The sequence below is a fragment of the Salvelinus sp. IW2-2015 genome, linkage group LG3 (assembly GCF_002910315.2).
Source record: "Salvelinus sp. IW2-2015 linkage group LG3, ASM291031v2, whole genome shotgun sequence".
Taxonomy (NCBI): domain Eukaryota; kingdom Metazoa; phylum Chordata; class Actinopteri; order Salmoniformes; family Salmonidae; genus Salvelinus; species Salvelinus sp. IW2-2015.
In genome coordinates, this window is record NC_036840.1 from 13,186,371 (window position 1) to 13,208,563 (window position 22,193).

General features: G+C 43.0%; 1 protein-coding gene across 1 annotated transcript in view; it reads left to right on the forward strand.

The window, feature by feature from the left end:
• The window catches only part of LOC111951156 (proton myo-inositol cotransporter), a 65,435-nt gene that overhangs the window by 19,035 nt on the left and 24,207 nt on the right, over positions 1-22,193 (forward strand). Inside the window, exon 4 of the mRNA XM_023969196.2 lies at positions 18,825-18,933. Within this exon, the coding sequence (XP_023824964.1) occupies positions 18,825-18,933 (109 nt within the window). The remainder of the gene's footprint in view (positions 1-18,824; positions 18,934-22,193) is intronic.

The window sequence follows — 22,193 nt, forward strand, 5'->3', positions numbered from 1 at the left end:
CCTGGTGGCATGTCTGGTGGGATAAGTGTGTGTGTGTGTGTGTGTGTGTGTGTGTGTGTGTGTGTGTGTGTGTGTGTGTGTGTGTGTGTGTGTCAGAGCTGTGTGGAAGTTGACTATGCAAACAATTTGGGATTTTCAACACAATGTTTCTTGTAAAAAGAAGTGATGCAGTCAGTCTCTCCTCAAATCTTAGCCAAGAGAGACTGGCATGCATAGTATTTATATCAGCCCTCTGATTACAATTAAGAGCAAAACGTGTCGCTCTGTTCTGGGCCAGCTGCAGCTTAACTAGGTCTTTCCTTGCAGCACTGGACCACACGACTGGAGAATAATCAAGATTAGACAAAACTAGAGCCTGCAGAACTTTTTGGAGTGTGGTGTCAAAAAAGCAGAGCATCTCTTTATTACAACTAGATCTCTCCCCATCTTTACAACCATTGAATCTATATGTTTTGACCATGACCGTTTACAATCTAAGGTAATGCCAAGTAATTCAGTCTCCTCAACTTGTTCAACCGCCACACAATTCATTACCAGATTCAGCTGAGGTCTAGAACTTAAGGAATGATTTGTACCAAGTACAATGCTCTTAGTTTTATTATAAATTTCTTTCAACCAATCATCAGTCATTTGTGTCAGTGCAGTACATGTTGAGTGCCTTTATCTATAAGCATGCTGAAAATGTGTTGTTAATTTGTTTACAGAGAAATAGCATTAAACCAGTAAAGGCCGCTTTACCACTCTTGGGTAGCGGAATTACTTGGCTTCCCTCCAGGCCTGAGGACTCTGGTCAAAAGTACTGCACTATGTTGTGAATAGAGTGCCATTTGGTACACAGACAAACTCATTCACCCGTTGTATTATTGTCTTATTATTCGGTAATTTGGAATTAGTATGAGGTGTGTCGGGGTATGTTACAGTCGAATGACACCCATGTTAATTTCCTAGCTTCGTTATCTGGAGACACCAGGGGATTTGCATTGTTATTTGAAATAAGGGATAATTCAATATTAACATGCTAGCGGGGTTATCTTCTAATTCAGTTCAGCTAATCGAGTTTTGAATGAATGTTCCTTTTCTTCCACCGTCATTTATTCTGTTTATTTTTAAGCTCAAGGAAACAATTTTGAAACAAACTGAATTAGTTTAACTTGCTGAATATGTTTTCAATGATTTTACCCATAAATATATTTCACATGTGGATACAAACAACAATTTTCACAGACATCAACTATTAACTACTTTTTGAAATTAGAAGAGCTGAAAAAAACGTAGTCAGATGAAGCAGATGCTAAACTACAGGAATGTTTTGCTAGCACAGACTGGAATATGTTCCGTTATTTTTCCGATGGCATTGAGGAGTACACCACATCAATCACTGGCTTTATCAATAAGTGCATCGAGGACGTCATCCCCACAGTGACTGTACGCACATTCCCCAACCAGAAACCATGGATTACAGGCAACATTCACACTGCGCTAAAGGGTAGAGATGCCGCTTTCAAGGAGTGGGACTCTAACCCGGAAGCTTATAAGAAATCCTTCTATGCCCTCTGATGAACCATCAAACAGACAAAGCGTCAATACAGGACTAAGGTCGAATCGTACTACACCAGCTCCGACGCTCGTCGGATGTGGCAGGGCCTGCAAACTATTACAGACTACAAAGGGAAGCACAGCCGAAAGCTGCCCAGTGACACGAGCCTACCAGACGAGCTAAATTACTTCTATGCTCGCTTCGAGGCAAGTAACACTGAAACATGCATGAGAGCATCAGCTGTTCCGGACGACTGTGTGATCATGCTCTCCGCAGCCGATGTGAGTAAGACCTTTAAACAGGTCGACATTCACAAGGCCGCAGGGACAAACGGATTACCAGGTCGTGTACTCCGAGCATGCGCTGACCAACTGGCAAGTGTCTTCATGGACTTTTTCATCCTCTCTCTGACTGAGTCTGTAATACCAACATGTTTCAAGTAGACCACCATAGTCCCTGTGCCCAAGAACACTAAGGTAACCTGCCTAAATGACTACCGACACGTAGCCCTCACGTCTGTAGCCATGAAATGCTTTGAAAGGCTGGTCATGGCTCACATCAGCGATGTCATCAAAATAGCCTCCAACACTCTACTCAGCAAATTGGATGCAGTTTATCACAGTGCCATCTGTTTTGTCACCAAAGCCCCATATACTACCCACCACTGCGACCTGTATGCTCTCATTGGCTGGTCCTCACTACATATTCCTCACCAAACCCACTGGCTCCAGGTCATCTTAAATCTTTGCTAGGTAAAGTTCCGCCTTAACTCAGCTCACTGGTCACAATAGCAACACCCACCTGTAGCACACGTTCCAGCATCACTGGTCATCCCTAAAGCCAAAACCTCATTTGGCCGCCTTTCCTTCCAGTTCTCTGATGCCAATGACTGGAACGAATTGCAAAAATCACTGAAGTTGGAGACTTATATCTCCCTCACTAACTTTAAGCATCAGCTGTCAGAACAGCTTACCGATCGCTGCAGCTGTACACAGCCCATCTGTAAATAGCCCATCCAACCAACTACCTACCTCATCCCCATATTTGTTTCTGTTTTTCTGCTATTTTGCACACAAGCACATCTCCTCATCTGCACATCTACCACTCCAGTGTTAATTGCTAAATTGTAATTACTTCAACTATGGCCTATTTATTGCCTTACCTCCTTACTTCATTTGCACACACTGTATACAGATTTTTCTATTGCGTTATTGACTGTACGTTTGTTTATCCCATGTGTAACTTGTCGCACTGCTTTGCTTTATCTTGGCCAGGTCGCAGTTGTAGATGAGAACTTGTTCTCAACTGCCTACCTGGTTAAATAAAGGTGAAATAAAAGAACATCTACACCATTGTCCCAGAAACCCTAGACCCTCTCCAATTTGCATACCGCACCAACAGATCCACAGATGATGCAATCTCTATTGCACTCCACACTGCCCTTTCACACCTGGACAAAAGGAACACCTATGTGAGAATGCTATTCATTGACTACAGATCAGAGTTCAACACCATAGTGCCCTCAAAGCTCTAAGCTAAGGACCCTGGGACTAAACACCTCCCTCTGCAACTGGATCCTGGACTTCCTGACGTCCGCCCCCAGGTGGTAAGGGTAAGTAACAACACATCCGCCACGCTGATCCTCAACACGGGGGCCCCTCAGGGGTGCATGCTCAGTCCCTTCCTGTACTCCCTGTTCATTCATGACTGCACGGCCTGGCACAACTCCAACACTATCATTAAGTTTGCTGATGACACAACGGTGGTAGGCCTGAACACCGAGAACAATGAGACAGCCTATAGGGAGGAGGTCAGAGACCTGACCGTGTGGTGCCAGGACAACCTCTCCCTCAACATGATCAAGACAAAGGAGATGATTGTGGACTACAGGAAAAGGAGGACTGAGCACGTCCCCATTTTCATCGAAAGGGCTGTAGTGGAGCAGGTTGAGAGCGTCAAGTTCGTTGGCATCCACATCACCAACAAACTAACATGGTCCAAGCACACTAAAACAGTCATGAATAGGGCACGACAAAACCTATTCAGGAGACTGAAAAAATTTAGCATGGGTCCTCAGATCCTCAAAAGGTTTTACAGCTGCACCATCGAGAGCATCCTGACTGGTTGCATCACTGCCTGGTATGGCAACTGCTCGGCCTCCAACAGCAAGGCACTTCAGACGGTAATGCGTATTGCCCAGTACATCACCGGTGCCACGCTTCCTACCATCCAGGACCTCTATACCAGGCGGTATCAGAGGAAAGCCCTAAACATTATCAAAGACTTCAGCCACCCTAGTCATAGACTGTTCTCTCTGCTACCGCACGGCAAGCAGTGCCGGAGCGCCAAGTCTAGGTCCAAGAGGCTCCTAAATAGCTTCTACTCCCAAGCCATAAAACTCCTGAACAGCTAATCAAATGGCTACTCAGACTGTTATTATCTATGCATAGTCACTTTAATAACTCTACCTACATGTACATATTACCTCAATTTCCTCGACACCGGTTCCCCCGGACATTGACTCTGAACTGGTACCCCCTGTATATAGCCCCGCTATTGTTACTTACTGCTGCTCTTTAATCATTTGTTATTCTTATCTCATACTTTTTTTTAGGTATTTGCTTAATACTGCATTGTTGGTTAAGGGCTTGTAAGTAAGCATTTCACTGTAAGGTCTACACGTGTTGTATTCGGCGCATGTGACAAATAGAATTCGATTGGATATTGTACAGAGAGTGCCATTAAATTCAACAAAGATCCCAATCAAGTCATTATGTAATGATGTAAAGGAAGCATTAGAGGAGAATGGAAGGCAGATTATCTCTGTCAAAGCATAATGAAATGGAGAATGGAAGGCAGATTATCTCTGTCAAAGCATTATGAAAGCAATAATGAATGAAGATTTAGGACTGACCTTTTGTGTTGAGATGTGAATGAAGACAGAGCTATACTCTCACTCTCCACCAGTCTGATACTGGCCCACTCATCAGCTCTCTTCCCCTCTGTTATTTGAGGTCTGTGAAGCATAGGAACACAACCCTGTACATTTGTGTTAGTCATACCCCATACCTCAGGGTTGCTGGTGGATTGAAAATCATTTTTGCCTTGATTCACCTATATCCACTTTTCCAATTAAAGTATTTGTTTAATGAATATTACATCCTTAACAGTACAAAGTCCCCATAATAATAGCCATCCAAGAACAACCTACGCACAAACCTCTCGGTACTCAAATGGCACCTAGTAAACACAGGTTATTAGCTCTTCAATAATCTCAGTCCACTTCCATCACAATATTCATTATTGCTAAGAGAACATTGTGTGAGTAGTAATATCCAGAGTTGTAAATTCTCTTGCTCCCATTTGTATTGGGGCAGGTGTTAGTCGGGGAACCCTTTTTTTCCAGACAAACCACATAATGGGCCCAGATATTAACCTCTAGACTCCCAGCTCCTAGCCAGAGCAACACCTTAGGGGCTGAGTTGATTGGTTGAAACTGGAGGTGTGTGTGTGTGTTGCGCAAGTGTTCACAGCTCACATGCGATCACGTGAAATTCATCTGGTTTTTCCGCAAGGGTTCACATGGGGACGGAACCCTATGACGTTGTACAGTTAGTGTTTGTCACTTGTATGCGATGGTGGTGAGTGACGTATGTACTGTACGTTAATCGTTTCCTCCTGTACCTAGAGATAGCCCCATACCTGCTTTGATTGAATGGATCAGTTTCACCATTGATTTTTGTCCTATTTTTTTTTGAAGAAAATGCTGTTTTTTGTCTTCTGAAAGCACCACAGAATGCCTTATTTCAAAGGGCCCCAAGTGACTTTGTAGCAGACATCTTTTGGCAAGATTTCAGAATCCTATCCAACAGAGATTCTGTTATTGCGGTGGTATACAAGCCTTTTTTTCAGGTTTCAAGCTTCTACTTAATGTATAAGGGGACTCAATCATGAGGAAAATAGCTCTGATAGAAAGGCTATCTTTTTGTATTCACCAGCAAGGACAGAGGCATCACATTTTAAAGAGAGACGGAGGCAGTAGTTAGAAACATAACATAAGTATTCCTGCAACATTATTTTGCTGGAATATAGTTTCATCTCTAAAAAATAAAGCTGCTTGATTGTACCCAAATTGGCCATTTTAATTTTTAGGATTCATATAATATTTTATAAATATAGTACCTGACATCTGACTTGGACCATAGTCCTTCCTAGTAATAATTAAGACCTAAGCAATCCCCAAAACATTTCAAATGTATCCCATGGAAGCCCCAGTCCCCACACCAATCCCAGCCAAAATGGACAGTATACAATATCAGTTCTCTATGTCTGAGAAGAGGTATGAAGCTGTGGCTTGGAGTATTGTTTCTTCATACTGTTGAAATCGGAAGTTTACATATACTTAGGTTGGAGTCATTAAAACTCGTTTTTCAACCACTCCACAAATTTCTTGTTAACAAACTGTAGTTTTGGCAAGTCGGTTAGGACATCTACTTTGTGCATGACAAGTAATTTTTCCAACAATTGTTTACAGACAGATTATTTCACTTATAATTCACTGTATCACAATTCCAGTGGGTCCGAAGTTTACATACACTAAGTTGACTGTGCCTTTAAACAGCTTGGAAAATTCCAAAAAATGATGTCATAGCTTTAGAAGCTTCTGATAGGCTAATTGACATCATTTGAGTCAATTGGAGGTGTACCTGTGGATGTATTTCAAGGCCTACCTTCAAACTCAGTGCCTCTTTGCTTGACATCATGGGAAAATCAAAAGAAATCAGCCAAGACATCAGAAAAAAAATTGTAGACCTCCACAAGTCTGGTTCATCCTTTTGAAATGCTTGAACGTACCACGTTCGTCTGTACAAACAATAGTATGCCTGTCTCTTATACACATCTAGATGTGTATAAGAGACAGCACATGGGGACAAAGATCGTACTTTTTGGAGAAATGTTCTCTGGTCTGATGAAACAAAAATAGAACTGTTTTGCCATAATGACCATCGTTATGTTTGGAGGAAAAAGGGGGAGGCTTGCAAGCCGAAGAACACCATCCCAACCGTGAAGCACCGGGGTGGCAGCATCATGTTGTGGGGGTGCTTTGCTGCAGGAGGTAATGGTGCACTTCACAAAATAGATGGCATCATGAGGATGGAAAATGATGTGGATATATTGAAGCAACATCTCAAGACATCAGTCAGGAAGTTGAAGCTTGGTCGCAAATGGGTCTTCCAAATGGACAATGACCCCAAGCATACTTCCAAAGTTGTGGCAAAATGGCTTAAGGACAACAAAGTCAAGGTATTGGAGTGGCCATTACAAAGCCCTGACCTCAATCCTATAGAGAATTTGTGAGCAGAACTGAAAAAGCCTGTGCAAGCAAGGAGGCCTACAAACCTGACTCAGTTACACCAGCTCTGTCAGGAGGAATGGGTCAAAATTCACCCAACTTATTGTGGGAAGCTTGTGGAAGGCTACCCAAAACGTTTGACCCAAGTTAAACAATTTAAAGGCAATGCTACCAAATACTAATTGAGTGTATGTAAACATCTGACCCACTGGGAATGTGATGAAAGAAATAAAAGCTGAAATGAATCATTCTCTCTACTATTATTCTGACATTTCACATTCTTAAAATAAAGTGGTGATCCTAACTGACCTAAGACAGGCAATTTTTACTATGATTAAATGTCAGGAATTGTGAAAAACTGAGTTTAAATGTACTTGGCTATGGTGTATGTAAACTTCAACTGTATATGCTCAATTTGAATGGTCAGTGTCAATGCAATCATAACGGTCCACAGGTGGGCTAGAGGAAAGTATCATCATTTCAGTGAATGAATGATCACGAATGAAGGGAGATGGGAATACAGATTGTAATCTTAAACTATGAAATGCAGTAAACGTACACTGTGTCGTGACTTTACTTTCATTACTCTGATGACTGTTATTTATCAAATCAACTCTGTTTAAATGTTACCCGATTTTAAATGAATCATGTAACAACTAACTCATTAGGAATTTGGAGCACCACGAGAGCGGTTGTCTAAAAAGTTACCATCTCCCGAATTTAACTCTAAAGGTCTTTTACCGATCATATCCATAAAACAGTCAATGTATTAATCATTACATCGTATCATATCATCATTCTGAACAGTCGTAACCTCCTGCATCTGCAAAAAACCCAGCCTTACTTATGATTCAGTGCTACACAAATTGGTTTAAAAATGTATTTACTAGCTACTAAATGATAACACAGGATAAACATACACATTCAATACATTAGAAAAGGTCCCTAGCGGACTGGCACAACCTATGGCGGCTTGTTACCAAGGAGAATGACAGGGAGGGAGAGCTAGAGAGAGAAAAAGACACATATCGTTGATACATTTTAGGAACTACTCTCACAGTAATCATATACTTTGCACACAAACTGCCGCCCGTATGGAGTAAGAAATCATGAATCTATTTATGTGTGAATGCCTTCGTTCGCCATTTATCTTTGTCGGAACCAGGCCTTCTTAGAAAGGGTGTTGGGCCTTTCCTCTGCACGTTTGTAAGGCTCTGATTGTCCAAGAGGTGTTTCTCTGTTGTTCTCTTCTCATTCACTCCCGAAGCTTCATTGAAGATAGCCTAGCCAGCCGTGTTGATGGTTCCAGTTGGGTGATGAGAGTAGCGTACTACGGTGATTTGACAGAGTAGTAGAATGTTCCCACTTAAATTCACTTTCGAAGAGATTTTACTTAGGACAGCCGTACCAGTGATTGTCCAGGAGGTGACTTTATTGTCTCAACCACGTTTGAGATTCAGAGTTCAAACCACTTTAGAAGTGGGCTGAAACTCTCTGTCTTTCCTGGTCTACATGTCAGGCTGACACACTCTCTGACCTCAGTCGGAGCGTGGCTACTTACTGTGCAAAGTTTATTGAAGACAATTATTTCTTATGGCTCTAAAATCACATTCCTATCTTAACAAAAATACTGTCATAACTGTTCATATTTCATGCACATCGTAAAGGATGGAGACTTCGTACATGTAGTGTATATCGTTTTCAAGTTACAGTATTTCCTTCATTACACTTTTAATGACATCACAAAATAACAACCCATATGACATTATTATTCTTTAGCTCGCCTCTGACCATTCCCCACGTTCTCTGTTAGGAATATTTTTCCAGTATTCACTTTAGAACGTGTTAGTTTCGGCGGGAAAAGTCTCTGGAGACATTTTGGAGAGGGGTGTTCTCTGGATCTCCTTTAATTTATGACAGGTTGTGAGCTGTCAACCCCCCCAACAGCTCCCTCTGTGGGTGAGAGAGGGTCTGGTTACTGTCATCCATTGCCAAGCTGATTTGACCCATTCGGATCCTCACAGGACAGTCATGACAACTGAAAAGCTTAGCTAACTGTTAAATAATACAAGTGCTAAAACTGAGCTAGAGAGTGGAGATGTAAAAAAATGCATCCCTCCTGTCTCCTGGCTGTCTATGTGAAATGTGATCTAACTCTCACCAGTCTCCATTTTGTACTCTTAGCTAACCTGGAAAAGATTTCTAACTAGGAAGACAAGATTTCTTAACACGTCAACCTCAAAGGGAACACCTACCTAACTGTAGCTCTCTGCTCTCTCCATGCATGATGAAATTGCACTGAGATAAGCTTTCTCATCTAATTGATCAATTGATCATTGAGATGTTAGTTGCATTGTTTTATTTGCCTGTTTGTACTGGGGAGGTTTTAAAACAGTATCAGTCTTTTTACTGACATCAACAACTCCGTTTGCTTCAAAGTAAAGTCATGTCATCTACTCTTCTGTCATCCTGATTGTGCTCTTGTCTTCTTCTCTTTTCTCTTCTCATTCATATTAAACTGTATATCAGTGTCTCATGAGAAGACAGCAGTGTTATTGACCGTAACTCAGTGTCAGTGTTTGTTTTTCTGTAAAGCTAAATGCAATGGAACATAACAGAACAGGCCTGATCATAAAGGATGGATAACTAGATCTGTGTCTCACAGACCGGACAGCAGAGCTATCACACAGGGATAGGTTTACAGCCAAAAGGACAACGTCAGGGAACAGAGAGTCCAGACAGACTAGGAGAATTGGGCGTACATGTGTGTGTTTGTGTGTGTGTATTCAGACCCCTTGACTTTTTACACATTTTGCTAAGTTACAGCCTTATTCTAAAAATGATTAAATATTTTTTTCCCCCTCATCAATCTACACACACAGTACCCTATAATGACAAAGGAAAAACTGGTTTTTAGAAATGTTTATTAATTTATGAAATATCACATTTACATAAGTATTCAGACCCTTTACTCAGTACTTTGTTGAAGCACCTTTGGCAGCGATAACAGCCTTGAGTCTTCTTTGGTATGACGCTAAAAGCTTGGCACACTTGTATTTGGGGAGTTTCTCCCATTCTTCTCTGCAGATCCTCTCAAGCTCTGTCAAGTTGGATGGTGAGCTATTTTCAGGTCTTTCCAGAGATGTTTGATCGGGTTCAAGTCCGGGCTCTGGCTGGGCTACTCAAGGACATTCGGAGACTTGTACTGAAGCCACTCCTGCGTTGTCTTGGCTGTGTGCTTAAGGTAGTTGTCCTGTTGGAAGGTGAACCTTCACACCGGTGTTAGGTCCTGTGCGCTCTGGAGCAGGTTTTCATCAAGGTTCTCTCTGTACTTTGCTCCGTTCATCTTTGCCTCGATCCCGACTAGTCTCCCAATCCCTGCCGCTAAAAACCATCCCCACAGCATGATGCTGCCATCACCATGCTTCACCGTAGGCATGGTGCCAGATTTCCTCCAGACGTAACACTTGGCATTCAGGCCAAAGATTTCAAGAGTTCTAAGGCCACTGTGTTCTTCGAATTGGTTGTTAATCTTCCTGTAGATGGGAGTTCCATTGATCTCTTCATTAAGTTCCTTGGGTTAACTTGATTGGGTATTATCCAAGGTCCTGTCTGTCACGAACCTAATCAAACTATCTATTGACGACAGAGGATGGCATTCCACAACCTTACAAATGACTTATTGATCAATAATAAGATAGGGACATTAATCTCCATTGCTTATCAGTAGCTGGATTGGAATCCTAATCAGTATACTGAAAAGTTGAATCCTTCTCAAAGGAACGTAATATAATCAACATGTTGTCAAACGTCTCGGTCTCTTTCACTCACTCACTCCCCCATCCCTTCCTCTCTCTTTCTCTTATTTCCTTTCTCCCTCTCTTCCTCCCCCACATGCCCTCTTTGTCGCTCTCCATCTCTCTCCTTGCTCACTCCGTCTCTCGCTTTCTCTCCCTCTTGGCACTGTGGCTACATTCATCCTGTCACTCTCCTTTGTGTAGCCTAAGACAGGCAGTGGAGAGAGATCAATTAAATGTTTCCACTGTAGTAATCAAACAGTGATGCGTGCCTGTGCAGAAGGTTCCATGAGAGAACAACTAGGAACCCTTTCTGGGTTATTTGATGTGCAAAATAAAACATCCCAGTTCATGAAGCTATCGCTATACCAACATTGGAAAATTCCCTCTAATTGGAGTCGCTTGGGTGTTTCCCTGGCGAAGTTTGCCAAGGGGAAATGAGATAATTGGGGATTCCATTGGTGGATATCAAAGGGGAGAAGATACACTGGCCTCATCTGACTTTACACTAATTAGGTTTTAATTTAGCTGTGTCTATTGTGTTTCCTTTGTACTGTATGGCTACTGCACTCTGTAGATTTGATATGAGTAATATGGAATGCAATTAAAGAGAGGAGCAGTGTCTTTGTGGTAGACTTTTAAAGGATAGGTGGTGCGAGTATAATGGCTAAAACTGCTTTTATGGTTACAGCGGAACACATTACTTGGACAGACAGACCGCCGTGAACCAACCGGGACAGATATAGATAAATTGGAAGCTATACTCACTCAAATTGAACACTACATTAAGATGGAAAGCACATTCTATCCTTGTTCCCTGCTTTCCATCCTAATGTAGTGTTCATTTGAGTGAGTTTAGCTTCCAATTTATCTCTATCTGTCCCTCATTCCCCTATTCCTCTCTCACTCATCAATCATTCTCTCAATCTCCCCTCTATCTGTCTCTCTCCCTCTCTATCCCCCCCCCCCCTTTCTCCCCTCTCAGTCTCTCCCTTGCTGGACTCATCTGTTCTCTGATTAGGTTAGAGGGGAGCGCTGTTTATGCCCGTGTGTGTGTGTACACGCGTGTCTCTGCCTGCATATGTTACGTTCCCCAGCAAGAAAACCAAACATGTCACTCAGACTAGGAACAACAACTGGAACCTAAAAGCCACCCACCATGAGCGCCCACTAAACTTGCCCAATAAGAGGCAAACAAAAGAAACCCCCCCACAAAACTTAAAGACAACAAGGAAACCAAAATCAGATAAAGGATTGCTTGTCTAGAACTCAAAATAGGGAGTGCCAACTAAAGGTGTTAACCCACTGCATCTATCAAGACAACTGAAGCATTAGGCCAGCCACTCTTAAATAGCACCTGGGCCAGCACAGGTGAAACACCTTCCCACTAACGAGATGGCAACCAGCACAGGTGTAAAACATACTGACTACGAGGTGACACCAATCGGTGTGCCCTACGTGCTGACGAGCTATATTGTACATGCTAAAGTCCAACCTCAAAACATAAATGGAAAAACCAAAGCCTTTAACACCTTCTCCCTTAAGACATAAATATATCCTATCCTAAGTTTGCTCACCACCAACAGCAAACAACTTCTATTTCACAACATGATCAACTTAAATGCGTCGCCTTCTCCAATGTAAGCATGGCGTCTGCTGGGTGTCAACAATTAAATATAAAACATAACACTTTTTTTTTTAAATATACAGTACCAGTCAAAAGTTTGGACACACCTATTCATTCAAGGGGTTTCCTTTATTTGTACTATTTTCTACATTGTAGAATAACGGCGAAGATATCAAAACTATGAAATAACACATATGGAATCACTTATTTGAGATTCTTCAAAGTAGTCACCTTTTGCCTTGACAGCTTTGCAAACTCTTGGCATTCTCTCAACCAGCTTCATGAGGTAGTCACCTGGAATGCATTTCAATTAACAGGTGTGCCTTGTTAAAAGTTAATTTGTGGAATTTTTTTCCTTAATGCGTTTGAGCCAATCAGTTGTGTTGTGACAAGGTAAGGGTGGTATACAGAAGATTGCCCTATTTGGTAAAAGACCAAGTCCATATTATGGCAAGAACAGCTCAAATAAGCAAAGAGAAACGACAGTCCATCAGTATTTTAAGACATGAAGGTCAGTCAATCTGGAAAATTTCAAGAACTTTGAAAGTTTGTTCAAGTGCAGTCTCAAAAACCATCAAGCGCTATGATGAAAGTGGTTTTCATGAGGACCGGCACAGGAAAAGAAGACCCAGAGTTACCTCTGCTGCAGAGGATAAGTTCATTAGAGTTAACTGCACCTCAGATTGCAGCCCAAATAAATGCTTCACAGAGTTCAAGTAAGAGACACATCTCAACATCAACTGTTCTGAGGAGACCGCGTGAGTCAGGTCTTCGTGTTCGAATTGCTGAAAAGAAACCACTACTAAAGGACACCAATAAGAAGAAGACTTGCTTGGGCCAAGAAACATGAGTAATGGACATTAGACCGGTGGAAATCTGTCCTTTGGTCTGATGAGTCCATATTTTAGATTTTTGGTTCCAACCACAGTGTCTTTGTGAGACACAAAGTATGTGAACGGATGATCTCTGCATGTGTAGTTTCCACCGTGAAGCATGGAGAAGGAAGTGTGATGGTGCTTTGCTGGTGGCACTGTCATAGATTTATTTTGAATTCAAGGCACACTTTACCAGCATAGCTACCACAGCATTCTGCAGAGATACGCCATCCCATCTGGTTTGGGCTTAGTGGGACTATCATTTGTTTTTCAACGGGACAATGACCCAACACACCTCCAGGCTGTGTAGGGACTATTTGACCAAGAAGGAGAGTGATGGAGTGCTGCATCAGATGACCTGGCCTCCACAATCACCCGACCTCAACCCAATTGAGATGGTTTGGGATGAGTTGGACCGCAGAGTGAAGGAAAAGCAGCCAACAAGTGCTCAGCATATGTGGGAACTCCTTCAAGACTGTTGGAAGAGCCTTCCAGATGAAGCTGGTTGAGAGAATGCCAAGAGTGCGTAAAGCTGCCATCAACGCAAAGGGTGGCTACTTGGAAGAATCTCAAATTTAACAGATATTTAGATTTGTTTAACACTTTTTGGGTTACTACATGATTCCATATGTGTTATTTCACAGTTTTGATGTCTTCACTATTATTCTACAATGTAGAAAATACTAAAAAATAAAGAAAAAACATGGAATGGTTTTGACTGGTACTGTATATAAAAATGATCTTATTTCACAAGTTTTTGAAAAACTCACGTATGTTTATATAACTCGTGTCCCCTTGGAACAAGCCCAAACAAAACAAAACTGATCTCCAATAGAGAAAAACGTGCAATCAAAATAAATTGTGAGCCAGGACAACACACTAGCTAAACGCAAAACACAAAACTTATTGACTGCCCACCCTTGAGACACAGTCAGTAACCAAGTTGTCCTTTCAAGGGGAAACTCCTGCAATATCCTCAGTAACTTTCCTCCCATGATTTTCCTCTGGAATTGTGTCAGGGAAATGAGTGGCAGTGCACATGATGGTTAAGAGAAACTGGTTACCACTCTTGGCTTTGGGCAAAGGACCAACACAGTCCCCCAGAACCCTGCTGAAATGTTTGTCAAAGCAGTAATAGGCTGCAAAGGTGCAACTGGCACAGCTTGGTTCGGTTTACCTATCCGCTGGCAAACCGGATTTACAGTAAGACATAACATCCTGTTTCAGACCAGGCCAGAAGTGTTACGCGGAGTGGAACAGGGGAACCCAAGAGCAGACTCAGACGAGGAGACTGGGATGAAGTAACCAAGGTATTTATTGAAACACAGGGGGGAGATGGAGTGCAGGTCAGGGGATGCTCGGGCGGGTTGCTGGAGACCAGGTGCGGAGGCTGGAGCGAGAGGGGTTGAGACAGGGTAAGCAAGTCCGGAGGGGAATCCAAGGGAGTAATAGAGTGGGGAATCCAGGACAGAGTTGCAGGTTGACGAGACGTGGGCCTGGAAACAGGGAGCAGAGCGGGCAGAATGAGCAGAAATTACAATCTGGCAGCGTGGAAGTGGCAAGGCTGAGTATATGTAGAGGTCTTGATTATGGAACAGGTTGCAGCTGGTGGGGATCTGCTCTGACTCCAGCACACCTGTCTCCGCCCACACAATCACACACACACACACAGAGAGAGGGAGAGAGTACTGGGGGAGTGGCTGCAGGTCAAGGAGACACAGGATGAGCAGTAGAGGTCTTGATGGCCTGTCATACTACCATCATGAGCCAGCCTCAGTATCTCTTGTCGAAGAGTAACTGGAATGACAATTTGAGATACTCTGGGCCAATTGTCCTGCCCAGAACTGGCGCGAGGACGCCATTTCGTCATTAGAACACCATCTCTGTCAAAGTAACCCACACAAACGTCATCAAACTCCTCTGGACATACAGTTGAAGTCGGAAGTTTACATACACCTTAGCCAAATACATTTAAACTCAGTTTTTCACAATTCCTGACATTTAATCCTTATAAACATTCCCTGTCTTAGGTCAGTTAGGATCACCGCTTTATTTTAAGAATGTGAAATGTCAGAACAATAGTAGAGAGAATGATTTATTTCAGCTTTTATTTCTTTCATCACATTCCTAGTGGGTCAGAAGTTTACATACACTCAATTAGTATTTGGTAGCATTGCCTATAAAATGTTTAACTTGGGTCAAATGTTTTGGGTAGCCTTCCACAAGCTTCCCACAATAAGTTGGGCGAATTTTGGCCCATTTCTCCTGACAGAGCTGGTGTAACTGAGTCAGGTTTGTAGGCCTCCTTGCTCGCACACGCATTTTCAGTTCTGCCAACAAATGTTCTATGGGATTGAGGTCAGGGCTTTGTAATTGCCACTCCAATACCTTGACTTTGTTGTCCTGAAGCCATTTTGCCACAACTTTGGAAGTATGCTTGTGGTCATTGGCCATTTGGAAGACCCATTTGCGACCAAGCTTTAACTTCCTGACTGATGTCTTGAGATGTTGCTTCAATATACCCACAGAATTTCCCTTCCTCATAATGCCATCTATTTTGTGAAGTGCACCAGTCCCTCCTGCATCAAAGCACCCCCACACATGATGCTGCCACCCCGTGCTTCACAGTTGGGATGATGTTCTTCGGCTTGCAAGCCACCCCCTTTTTCCTCCAAACATAACGAGGGTCATTATGGCCAAACAGTTCTATTTTTGCTTCATCAGACCAGAGGACATTTCTCCAAAAAGTACGAGCTTTGTCCCCATGTGCAGTTGCAAACCGTAGTCTGGCTTTTTTATGGCGGTTTTAGAGCAGTGGCTTCTTCCTTGCTGAGCGGCCTTTCAGGTTGTGTCGATATAGGACTCGTTTTACTGTGGATATAGCTACTTTTGTACCTGTTTCCTCCAGCATCTTCACAGGTCCTTTGCTGTTGTTCTGGGATTGATTTGCCCTTTTCGCACCAAAGTATATTCATCTCTAGGAGACAGAATGCGTCCCATAGTGTTTATACTTGCGTACTATTGTTTGTACAGACGAACTTGGCACCTTCAGGCATTTGGAAAGTGAACCAGACTTGTGGAGGTCTACAATTTTTTTTCTGAGGTCTTGGCTGATTTCTTTTGATTTTCCCATGATGTCAAGCAAAGAGGCACTGATTTTGAAGGTAGGCCTTGAAATACATCCACAGGTACACCTCCAATTGACTCAAATTATGTCAATTAGCCTTTCAGAAGCTTCTCAAGCCATTACATAATTTTCCGGAATTTTCCAAGCTGTTTAAAAGCACAGTCAACTTAGTGTATGTAAACTTCTGACCCACTGGAATTGTCATACAGTGAAATATAAGTAAAATAATCTGTTTGTAAAAACTTGTTGGAAAATGTATTGTGTCATGCACAAAGTAGATGTCCTAACCGACTTGCCAAAACTATAGTTTGTTAACAAGAAATGTGTGGAGTGGTTGAAAAACGAGTTGTAATGACTTCAACCTAATTGTATGTAAACTTCCGATTTCAGCTGTATCTCAGCAAAAAGATGAGAGATGGAAACATCTTTTCTCTGTTCCACAGTCAGCTAGACATCGAAGTATCAACTCTAGGAACCCTTTCTTCCTTCAGCGGTCCTACAAACTGACTCACCTTTGGGGTTTTCAAAGGAGAGGTCAACTCAGGGGGTTTACCGATATCAGGATCACCCATAAACGTCTCAGACAGATCGACTATGGTGGGATCACTGACATCCTCTTCAACATTAGACTTTCTCCCAGCGACTTTCGTAGACAGCTCGTGTAACAACACAAGCCGGGAACCCTCTAAGGGTCCTTTTCTGATAACCCATCAGCTTACTCTACTCTGGGTTCCTTACAAACGACAGGATTTGGCATGGCATCTCCCATGTAGGGTTTTCCCACAATTTCCTCCAATTGCTTTATTTTAATTTTATTAGCCTGTGTGTTTATGCAACTTCAAAATGATTCCACCAATCTTATAACCCATGAAGGTGGATGTCAGTGACAGGAACTCACTAAAGTGCATTTTGAACACTCAACTATCTGAACACAGCAGAGCTTCAGAGTAGGTGACTAGAGCGACTAACGCACTCATGGGAAGCAAAATCCCAGGACGAGCCTCCATTTTGTTCCGTTCCCCCTTCTGTTTGAGCGACATTTTTGGTTTTCTTGCTGGGGAACGTGAGTGTATGCACAAGCAGTGTTTGTGTTTATCAGTCTGTGTTTGTGCGTCTCTGTGAAGTTCGCGCTTCGTTCATTGACAGACCCATTACCTTGGTTGGTTGGATCAGGGCGATCTGTCTGTCCATGTCCCAGGATCTGAGCTGCAGCCAATCAGCTCTCTGTCCTCTGGTATTGTCTCCTGGGCCCATTCAATCCTGCCTCTACAATGTTAGATCTCTACAAATAGTTGACTCTCATAAACACATCACTTCCTCTCACTTCCTGATGGCTACATTTGTAACCTGGCAGCTCATGTCCACGCTCACTTTACTCACGCGGTCGATAAACACACACACACACACACACACACACACACACACACAGTCCAAGTCAACATTCACTTCCGTCAGCTAGAAATAATAAGGTGTACCGGTAACATTTGGAGACTGTCAACTTCCATGAACGTTTATGGCATCTTTGTATTATTTTGTGATACACATGATATGAACAGATCTATATTTTGATTAATAACATAACTAACTAACTAACATAACTAAGCTTATGAGATGAGACATCCATACATGCATTCAAAGATAATGACAGCAGTAATAGTCAGGAAGCGTTGTGCTGGGAAAAACAGCGTGATTTGATTGGTCTCCCCAGTGAGTGTGGCTAAGTGCAGAATGGCTCGGTCAGTGTTGATTGGTTATCGGGAGAGCCTGCTGTGACTGGTCCTGGAGAGAGTGTTTTCTGTTTCAGTGAGGCGCTGTCCGGTAGCTGTGTGTGTGTGTGTGTGTGTGTTCAGCCTGTCTGAGAGCTAAAGGAGCTCTTCCCAGCCCAGCGAGCATCCACCCCCTCACAGCTGCTCCAGGCCAACTCTGTGTGTGTTTGTGTATGTTTGTCAGCATGTGTCTGTAACTGTGTGTGTGTGTGTTGTCCATATTTGTCCATTCGTGTGTGTGTTTGATATCTCAGTGGAGTTATCAAAGCTGTGCATGCCTGTCCAGACGTTCTGTCGTATTATGACTGCTTCTCCCCGGAGTCTCTGTTTGAAGGTCTCGGCTGTAAGCCTGCTGCTTCTGCTCCTGCCTCAGACACAACTTTACGTTCAGACAGAACAGAACAAACTTCAGCCACTTGCTGGTGTCGCTGTTGGCCTGTTTCATGTGTATTGTGTTTGCTCCATTGATAGGCTGATGATGATCAATAGGTCTATTCTAACCTCTGCTCCTTCTGTGTGTGTGTTGTGTGTGTGTGTGTGTGTGGTTGTGTGTGTGTGTGTGTGTGTGTGTTGTGTGTGTGTGGTGTGTGTGTGTGTGTGTGTGTGTGTGTGTGTGTGTGTGTGTGTGTGTGTGTGTGTGTGGTGTGTGTGTGTGTGTGTGTGTGGTGTGTGTGTGTGTGTGTGTGTGTGGTGTGTGTGTGTGTGTGTTGTGTGTGGTGCGTGTGTGTGTGTGCGTGTCCAGATGGCCCTGTGATCTGGAGGATGCTGACTTACCCCCCCACTCGGAGAGCACTCCTGGTGGGATGTGGACTACAGATGTTCCAACAGCTCTCTGGGATCAACACCGTCATGTGAGTACACAGCCTAAGCTTTAGTATTCTTAGTGGCCTGAGTGGCCCCTGCACATTGAATATGGTACTGGCACTGATCTGTATATACTTGCATTCTCATGTTTCTTTCTTTTCTTTCTCATGTTTCTTTTCTTTCTCGTGTTTCTTTTCTTTTTCTTCGCATTACTTGTGTTTTATATTTGACTTTTTATTATCGAGATATATATTTTTTGCATTGTTGGGAAAGAGCTCACAAGTAAGCATTTCCCTGTACTGTTTAACACCTGTTGTATCCTTTGCACGTGGCAAATAACTTTGAAACTTGAAACTTGTTGGTTAGAGTTTCCACATTTAAGGAGATTTTTCTTATTTAACTCTGCATTGTTGGGAAAGAGCAAGTAAGAATTTTACTGTAAGGTCTACACTTGTTGTATTTGGCGCATGTGACAAATAAAGTTAGATTTTGATGTAAGGGGTTAGGCCCTGTCATAGACTAGCGCCCTGTCCAGGGGATGTACTTGTACATCAAGCTGCCTCACGCTACAGAAACAGGAGATATGCTCTGTCTCCTATGCGCCGTTTCGGCTCGCACAAACCAAGGCTCTTGTGCAAATTCGCTGGGCTAACATGCCTAAGCTATAGCTAAGTGAGGTAACGTGGTTTGGATTAAGGTACATTCATATTTACATGTGAGTGGTATAGTAACATGCCTATATAGCCTTTAGCTTAGTGGGCTTGCATGGTCCTATGAATCATGTCGAATATCAGTGCAATGGTCCAGTCAACGCTTAGACAATGACATGCAGGATCTACACTATCATGTGCTGTAAAGGAGATAGTTCACAGAGCCACACCTGTGTGATTGGTAAGCAACCTTGCCTGAAGAAAATTGACAATTGACAGTGGTAACCTACATTATTATACATGTTTTGGGGTGTATCAAATTCTTTCACGTAACACACCCCTTTTTCTGTTGCTGTTAATGCTTCATGCACTTTTATGCACTTTTCAGGGTCAATCGCTCACAGAATTTCCTTAATGTCTGTAAGGTGGTAGACCAATGAGTCTTTATTTCCATCTCAAGTGAGATTGCATCGTCTACCTCGCTCTCATCCCCCCTGATCTCAAGCATATTCTGGGCATTGTAAACAATCTTGCGATATGTGCTGTTGCTAAGCAACCGTTCGAGGTGAGAGGAATAGGACRAGTGGGTGTGCGTGGGTGTCGGCTTGGTTTGGTGTGCTAGCGTGTGTTTGTGTGTACGCGCGTGTGGGTGATAACCAAGGTTTTACGTGCGTGTGTGAGTCTGTTAAGGTAGCTAGCGTGTGTTTTGGTCCGTTGCTGTGTTTACTTCTCCCTCTGGTAATTTGTAAAGCCACAGGTGGTGGCAGAGACAGCCAAGTGACAACAAATCAGGTTGATGGGTTGTCTGCCTCAGTGGGATCCGACATGGGGCACATGCCTATGTGTCACTCACTCACTCCTCACCAAACCCAGCCCCAGCCCAGATAGAACAGCAGCACAGAGAGTCACAATGGTGCAGGGCAGTCACACAGAGACACTCGCTCTTTCCTTGCCCAGCCCAAGATCGTCTCAGCTGGCTAAGGAGTATCTGGAGAGACAGTCCCTCATCCTCTGTTCAACTCAGACCTGTTTGTGTCACTTACTCATCCTCTGCCCAGCCCTCAAGTGAGACAGCATGATTCCTCTTCCTAAGATGCTTTGGAAGAGTTTCATTTGGTATGAATCCTGTCACTCACTCTGAGTACCTCTTTCTTTGTTCAGACCCTGTCATGAAGAGATGACTCTAAATGCTGTTCCCGCCAACATCCCAGCTTCGATTCCTCTCAGACTCTCTCAGGCACACTCCTATAGCGGACTCATAGACACAAGCATGCACATACGCACAGTACACACACACACACACAGACGTTGTTGTGAACTGAACTCAGAGTGCTGTCGGATTGACGTCTCCACCTGCCAGAGAGCGTCGGGATGAGAGATGTATTGATCCATATCTCTCATGGACTAAAGGTCTCCCGGGACGTGCCGATTTTATGGCAGTTTGAGATATTTGATTGGGATATGTTTGTGGTTCCTTGCGGACTTCTCTCTCTCTCTCTCTGGCTCTGCCCGTCCGTCTATCTGTCTGTCTGTCTGTCATTGTGAGCCACAATGAGGAACAAGAATGAACTGGCCTGTCTTGTCAGTGAGGATGTGTCCTCCTCCTATTAGGTCTGGAATCATAATGATTCGATTAGCCACATTATCCAGCACGCAAAGGTCACTGTAGGAGAGAGAGGGAGGTAAAGAAGGAAGGAGAGAGAGGGAGGGAGGGAGGTAGAGAGAGACATGCAGGCAGAAGAGAGAGTGAGGTGATTAAGAAGTGGACAGAGAGAGAGAGGGGGGAGATAAAGGGAAAGAGAGAGAATTAATGAGAGAATGAAGGGCCGAGAGGGAAGGTCATCTGTCTGTTTCTCCTCTGCCAGAAGTTAAGCATGAGAGCACAGCAGAGGCCACAGGTGTTGTTGATCCATCCATAATAAACCATGTCTATTAGTGACGATGTCACTGAACATTGGCCATGTCTTGCTCCGGTCTCAACATGATACTCATGTACACAGATTACTTACAGTATATTTCAAAGTTTGTATTTATTAAGAAATGCCATAGTACATCCTACTGTAAAATTATACACGATTTGGAATTAACCAGCATAGGGTAACCTTTCAGATTATATTGTTTCTATCTTAATCTTTTGGTTTGTCATATTTTAGTGTATAATTTAGTTTTTATGTGTGAATGTTTGTTTACGGGAGGCAGTTGGCAGACACAGATGGTCAGCTATAGAAATGTCATATTGGAGATGTTGAGAGATGTTGAGACATGCCAATTAACTCGTGACTCAGCTGGACAGCCTGGGAGGAAAGCTGTAAAGGTCCAGTGTGTGTCACCCTTGTATTGCCCTTGATGACTGATGACAGTCTGTTGTGTATTTCTTATAGTTGATAAGCAGCTTGTAGGCTATCGTAGTAGACAGGCCTCGTGTTGCTTATGCAGATCACGTAGCTGTGTGTAATTAGCCTATGGTAATATTCTTCTGTCTAAATCACACACAGTAACACACATCCACAACAACCTATTTTTTTTAGATGCGCTAATTGTTCTTTTATAGTCTTCTCTAAGTGTGTCGAAGTTTACGTTGCTGTGGCGTGTGTTGCTTCTGCTGTTGTAGTTCATTTCGGAGACTGTTATGACTTTGTTGTGGTACTCGTTTTTTT